General features: G+C 48.4%; 1 protein-coding gene across 1 annotated transcript in view; it reads right to left on the bottom strand.

Annotated features, from left to right (window-relative positions):
* GALNT7 (polypeptide N-acetylgalactosaminyltransferase 7) overlaps positions 1-6,550 on the bottom strand; it is a 49,058-nt gene extending 42,508 nt beyond the window's left edge. Inside the window, exons 1-3 of the mRNA XM_012724793.1 lie at positions 6,483-6,550; positions 4,343-4,523; positions 1,187-1,647 (exon numbers count right to left, since the gene is read on the bottom strand). Coding sequence (XP_012580247.1) covers positions 1,187-1,647; positions 4,343-4,523; positions 6,483-6,550 — 710 coding nt within the window. The remainder of the gene's footprint in view (positions 1-1,186; positions 1,648-4,342; positions 4,524-6,482) is intronic.
* Between the last annotated feature and the right edge of the window lie 645 nt (positions 6,551-7,195).

Below are 7,195 nucleotides of genomic sequence, written 5' to 3'. Positions count from 1 at the left end.
CCCCTGACTAGTCTGGGTGTCGCATAAAATAAAGGACACCCCGCTGAATACGGATTTCAGATAGCAAATAACATGTGAGCTACACTTATCCTCAATGGTTAGCGTGGTTTATCTGAAGCTCACATTCATCTGAGCACCCCTATTTTATTTACTAAATCTGGTAACCCTAGGACTAGGCGAGTCTCTACCTTGATTAGGAATAAACTGCCCCAAGGTTTCGCCCTTCAAGGTCCCTTGGGGCGCTCTAACGCTGCTCTGTACTGGGAGACTGTGTCTCTCACCATCGTGGTTCTGCACTTCTTTCTCTGCGTGTTTCTTCCTCCCGCCCCCGCCCTATTAATAAACATGGATGGCCAAAGTCTACCAAGTAGCACCGTGTAAGGCAGTCTTGCTCTGTGGCCATAACAGGTGCTAGTGCGTGCATGCACACCTGCTACATTAGTCTCCAAAGGGACGATCATTGTCAAGAAAACATTTTTTAAGTTTTCCAGAGATTTAAATTTGCAGCCATATTAATAAAAGTGACTTAGATATTACAGAAACAGAGCTGGTTATTAAGTAGACTAAAAAGAAGTGCTTTGAGTTCATTTGCTAATTGCTGGCCATAAAAAGTGAAGAGTTGGAAATCCTTTAAACCCAGCTGCAGGACAAGAACCAAAGAACTTCCAACAATAATGTTACCTATCCGAATGCCGCTTTTGCGTAATGGCAGGAGACTCCATTTCCGGTTTCAGTAGCAGTAGTAAAAAAATGAAAAGAAACAAATAACCAGTTAACTAAAAGAGACAGCTAGCGCAGGGCTACTCTGTCCTTCTACAAGATAAGGAACTTGAGTCAGAATGAAAATCAACACATCCAGAACATTGTTATTACAAGATCATCACTTGGGCTAACAAAGGATCTGACGGTTTGCAGGCTCTGCCAGCTCGTTTTCCCCGTATGGACTGGCAACAAAACACGGACAGGCAGTGCCAGTCAGGGCCATGCTTTGAGTAGCAATGGTGCAGGAGACGCCAGAATTTTACACATCATGACTGGGAAGACATAAATGGAAGGCGGACACTGGCCACCTTCCTTCTGACCACTTCTCACCACTTTGCACCCTAGGATCCTTATTCCCCGGAAATAAAGGCACAGATTCTATCAACAGCTGCCCCCGTTTAGAAAGAAGAGGGAGTGTGCTTACTCTTCTTGCCGTAAGTCATTGACGCTGCGGTCCAGAGAGATCATGTCACTTGCCACCATGTTAAATCCAAACTCCTTAATGCTGGCTTGAACTGCATGTTTGAAATCTGGTCCCAATACCAAAGGCTTGGCTTTCTCTCCAGGGCCACCAACCACTCCTTGAGGCTCAGGTTCTTTGGGTTCAAAGTTACCGAGGACCCCTGGGCGCAACACAGGTTCCCGGTAGGTGAAAGTCTGAGGCTTAAACGTGAGATACTGCCTCTGCATTATGTCTTTCTGGTTAGCTCCTCCAGCGTGGCGCTCTTGTTCATTTTTGGCCTTGTTTTTTCTTCTAATAGACTCTAAGTCCACTTCTACTCCTTCAACATGAGGCCACGGCACCACAGGTTTGAATCTGTCCTCCCCGGGAGCTAGTCCATTGCCTCCACGGTTAGGCATGGGGTTATCGACATCTCTGTCTTCCTATACGAAAGGGAGGGGACAGACAATGAGTACAGGAAGGCATGATCGAGAAAAGCTTGAGGAAACAATAAGATGGTTTGATCAGGCCCTTAGTCAGGACATCCTGTTAGAAGGTATCTTTTGGGGGGAAGGTTTGGGGTGCAGGAGCAGGGGGACACACCAAGAAATAGGCTATTTCCTCACCTTACCATTCCAGAAAATGAATGGATGCGATTTTACTTTTCCCCTTATAAACTTAACACATTGTGGCCCTCCCTGGTGGCGCAGCGGGTTAAAGCACAGCACTGAGAATCTGAAGCCACTTCCGCATGAGTTCGATCCCCGCCTGCCCCGGAGGTGACCACATGGCGCGGCAGACCTCTCCTGACCTGCCTGCTGCTCCCCTCAGCAGTGTGCTTCGTTGATCTGCCTGTTCTGCTCCCCACTCTGTCTCTGGTGAGGCCTCTCACCGCCCCTGAGCCTCTGGCCTGTACCCCAGTTCTGTATGCAGGAATAAATAAATCTTAAAAAAAAAAACAAAAAACTTAACACATTGTGATGGGTTAGCACAATGAGCTTCTAGGACCTTTGGCTGAAACAGGTACTTCACAGGGCCTGGCCCTGCTTGCGGTTTCCCTGCGGCCTGGTGGGTGAGGAGCAGGACTTTCCATCAGTGATACAGCCAATACAGCCATATGGCAGCAGTGGAATTAGCCACCACCCATCACTCAGCTGGCTCCGTGCAGAGAAACAAGGTGGAGAGCTGCACAAGACAGCCCTAACTTGGTATTTTCTACTTGAGATTTTAGCTGGATTCAGAATTGTTAAAAAACAAACAAACAAAACCTTTACTCTAGCCAAGATAGTGTGGCTTTTTAACCACGTTCTGTGACCTCGTTTGCTCAATTCCCGGGGTAGCCCAGGTAAAACCAGATTCTGCTCCCCTCTTTGGCTTGGCCCCCCCTCACCTGTGCAGATTTTTCCCACAGGGACCTGGGGTGTTTTTGCTTTTGCAATATAATGATATGTGATGTTTTTGCCCAAAGCAGCTTTTCTCCATATTAGCATCACCTCAGTGGCTTTAAAAAATACTGAAGTCTGGGTCTACCCTGAGATGTTCTGATTTAATTGGTTTGGGCATTCAGATTTTTAAAAGCTTCCCAGATGATGTTACTATGCACCCAACCTTGAGAACCTCTGAAGGGAGAGCAGCTAGCTATAATTAGACCAGGGATCACCACGTGTGGGAAGAGGCAAAGGGAACGAAGAACTGCAACACAGGGAACCGGCCACCCTTCCCTCCACACCAAGATGCAGGGATTCCGAGGCAGGCTGCATCACGGAAAGAAGGCCACCTGACAGGAAGTTTTCTACCACGTTAAGAGCTGTCTTAAAAAGTGAGGTTTAAAATTTCATTTTAAAGAGCACAGAACCAACTAAGATAAGAGTCAGATAAAGACAAGCTGAAAAACGAACCCTTAAAAGCTGACCACAGAGCTGAAGCAGAGGTGGGGGTGGAGGGGGAGAGTCGGGGGTGAGAACAAAGGTGGAAGGACCCTGGACGGTGGTGATTTGGTGGTGAGTGCACTTCTGTAGTGCTGCCGGAGGGGGGGACCAGAATATTACCTGGATTAAAAGATAACTAATTAATTAAAAACAATTAACAAAACTGGAAAAAAAAAAACAACAATTAACAAAGAGCGCAGGGGGCCCTCCCTGGTAGCACAGCAGGTTAAAGCACAGCACTAAGAAGACTTCAGCATGAGTTCGATCCTCGGCCCTGGAGGTGACCACATGGCCCCGCAGACCCCTCCTGGCCCGCCTGCTGCTCCCCTCAGCAGTGTACTTCGTCAGTTGGGGTGTTCTGCTCCCTACTCTGTCTCTGGTGAAGCCTCTCACCGCCCCTGAACCTCTGGCCTGTACCACAGTTCTGGATGCACACATAAATATATATATATATATATTTAATAACTCTTAAAAATAAAAAGTGCAGAAAACTGGTAGTTTATTCAGAGACAAAATTCTCTACAGAAAGTCAGTACATTCAGACGTGAATTTAGTCGATAATTTGGTACTTGGTTACTACTGTGTCAGGACTGAATTTGGAGAGCTCAACATTTTTTGATTAAGAATTTTTTGAAATTGAAGCTTTGACATTCATCTCTTGTTGAGGTGCTAGAAGCACAGGACGCACAGTTCCGAGGCCCCGGGGGCAGAGACGAAAGGTGAGTTTTCCTGGCTGCCCGCCGGCAGACGTGACCCCATTATAAACGGCGTGTGACTCTTTACAGGGGTGTGGAGGGGGCCCAGGCCGATGGAGCAACAGGCCATTTCTGTGCACGTGGAACAGACTCTAATTGAACCCCTAAGATGTCACAACTGCTTCAAGGTGAGTCCAAAGAACATACAAATACATAAGCATCGAGAGACTACTGCAAAGAATCTGCGCACAGATGCAACATAGCGCAAGCGAGTCAATCGTCAGAGGCCCGTACCCAGCCACATCTGCACTGTGACAGTTCCCTTTTCTGTGCACAAGAGTCCCTGCACCACCATCAGTTTTCGGCCACCTACACGATTATAAACTAGCTCATCCGAAACAAAAGGTGAGGTAACCTAGGAAGCTGAGGCCAGTGCATACCCAGGGAACATCCTGGTCCACTTCAAGCACACAGTTGCTCCTATAGGGTAAATGGATTTAAATCAGGCTTTTTACGCCACTAGCCTCTGTGGGTGTCACCCGCAGCTTTGAGCGCGGGAGGCGCTGGGACCGTGGGCTGGGCACGCAGGCCTGACTGCTGGAGCGGAGTGGGGTGCGGGCACGCGGTGGGGGCGCCCGCACCCGAAGGCTGCACCAGTCAGGGCGGCGGGGCAGTGGAAAGACCGCGGGGCCGCGGCTGCGAGAGGAGCCCACGAGACAAGGTCACAGGGGCCCCAAGGGTAAAGATTCCCCCACGCCTGGAGGCCGCCAGCCCCGCCCGCCCTGGGAGGCCGCCAGTTTCGCGGCCCTCGGCGCCCGGCTTCCGTCGCCAGCTCTGTCCTACTAAATGCGGCACTAGCAGAGGACGGCAGTGGGCCGGGCGGCCTCCCAACCTGACCTAGCTGTGCGGTCCATGAAAGGGTGGGCGCAGGGGCCATCGCCTGTGCATGTCCGACGCTGAGCCGGGCAGTATCGCCTCAGCAAACACGGGCAAATGAACGACTCCTATCATGTCTGCTTTAGTTGGGAGAGGCCCTGAGAAGCTAAAGGAAAGAAAACAGACTATGGCATAGGAAAGATGGCCTTGGATCAGACAGGACCTTCCGGCAATACTTTATGAAAACAGCACCTAACTTTGTATTCTCTGCACAGCGTTGTGCTCAGTAACGCAATATAATAGTCACCAGAAAAATTGAATCTGCTCACTTCTCAAAGACGGTATATCATTAAATCCGAAGGCGAAACCAAATATAAGAATTGTCTGTCGAACCCCAAGTCAATTAAGAATCATGTCAAACCTCGGCGTATAGGATTGAAAGGATAGTACAGAGCATGTAACACGCGCCCCCTGAGAAGGAAGACTACATACAGGCTGCTGCTTCCTGAGATGAATGAGAATCAGCATGTGCCACTGTGACTCACTGGCACGACGATACCTTCATAAACACCAGCTGATTTACTGCACAGTCAAAATCAATGAGTCACTGTTGTCAGAAATGGGAGGGAGACCTGACACATATTCTAAGATCACTATGTTCATAAAGGTGAAAACATACTGAAAATACAATCACCAACCACCAGATGGTAATATGGGCCTCTCAGCACACACTTTACCATTCATGAGGTGCCCCCGGCCCCCAAATTCTCCTTATCTACGATGTTTTTCCAAGATGGCCATGTCTTGATAGACATGGTATGAATACAACCGGATTCAGAAAAATGGCCTTTAGAGCAAACAGAGGCAACAGAGGCTTCTCAGGAGCTGCGATTCTAGGTGAACCTCGGACGGTGGGGCGCTCGTCGTGAGCTCGGCCAGTCACAGATCTCCTGAGAAATGACCACTTCACCTTAGGAAGTGGCCACTGCTGACAACATGCACTCTCTGGTTATCCCTCTGTGTGAGCACAGAGCTAAAAAACATTCAAGTCAAATTTAATTCTGTGGCTCAAAAACCCAACAGAAAAAGAGCTGTAATTAGAAAAGCACTTTAGCATCCTACTTACTCACCTGGCAGGGCAGAAGCAGCCGGGCTGGCTGGGCAGAGAGCAGGGAGGGAGGCAGTGAAAAGAAAGCTGCCCGAGTTGGGGCGCGGGGGACGGGGAACAGGGAAACAGACTGTGCTGCAGACCAGCCCCGGTGAGACAGGACGTGCAGGTTGGCCAGCCCGCTCCTCTCAGAACACTGAGTGTCCACTGCACTGGAGAGACAGTGGGCCTGGTGGCCAGGCCAAGTTACTAGTCTCTGCTTAGTCAGGGCTCAACATGGCCAGACCTAAGACCATGAACAGAGCTGACTATCTCGGGCGCCGCCCCTTGTGGAAAAGAATCTCGCTCTAAATGCCGCTTGAGACGAATAACCGAGGAAGAGAGCGATGGCAGTGGCCGCGCTTTGCTGGCCACCCAGGCGGGAGGAGGGCGAGAAGGGTGTGACTAGCCGTACCTGGTGTGACTTATCAGTCAGCCGGCACGACAAGGTGGCAGAACTGTCGGCTGCAGGACGGACCCGCAGCAGGGGTTCCTGGTCTACCAGCCGGACGCGGCCAGGAGGCCGGGACGGGAACAGTCACTGCTTACCCGGCCGCAGCTCCAGTTCCGCCCAGTGATGCACCCCTTCCACTTCCCCTCACACTCTACAATCTGCTATGAGAACCACTCACAAAGGGGTCAGGGCTGCAGCTGTCACCGCGTACATGTAAGACTTCACCAGGCTGAGGGGAGGGGGCATTTTGAGTCAAGAAATATCATCTCCTTAATCAACTAGGTGAAAGAGAAAGTGCAGCAAACATACAGATCTACCTGGTATTACTGAGTGTGCACAGTGCTGAAATTAATAGGTATTCTAAAAATTTGCCCTATTGCATTTTTTAATATTTAGTTATTTTAATTAAAGGGAGATTTTTCACGTAAAAGCTCTTCCAATAAATCTTGTAGCTGTGCAACCAGGTATCTGATATTTGCAGATATGTATTGTCATGTAAAAATAACTTAATCTTTAAGGTTGAGCTTTTTTAACTCTAGATTTAGCCAAGTGACCCAGGTAGAGTTTAAAAATGGTGTTGGCAGCGATGTCAAAATGTGTGGGTAATAAATCCATTATATCTCCTCAGTTGTATATAATGTAATTTAAGATACAATTTAGCTCAAGCTAACTGCAGTGATTGAATGGGTTAAAAATGACAAAATTTATTTACTAAAAGTTAGATAAATACAATGCATTTTTAAAAAGCCTCAGGGTAAATTGCAAATTTCTCAGTAATAAAAACATTCAATTTTCAACATACAAATTAAAATTATAACTGGAAAAAGAGATTTCACACAAAACCGCTTGCCTGTATCAACACTATAATCTGTAATGTGCTATTGTGCAAAC

This window comes from Condylura cristata, unplaced genomic scaffold (genome assembly GCF_000260355.1).
Source record: "Condylura cristata isolate star-nosed mole 26May11 unplaced genomic scaffold, ConCri1.0 scaffold00014, whole genome shotgun sequence".
Classification (NCBI taxonomy): domain Eukaryota; kingdom Metazoa; phylum Chordata; class Mammalia; order Eulipotyphla; family Talpidae; genus Condylura; species Condylura cristata.
The sequence above is the reverse complement of the archived record's forward strand: the minus strand, read 5'-3'. Positions and strand labels throughout refer to the sequence as shown.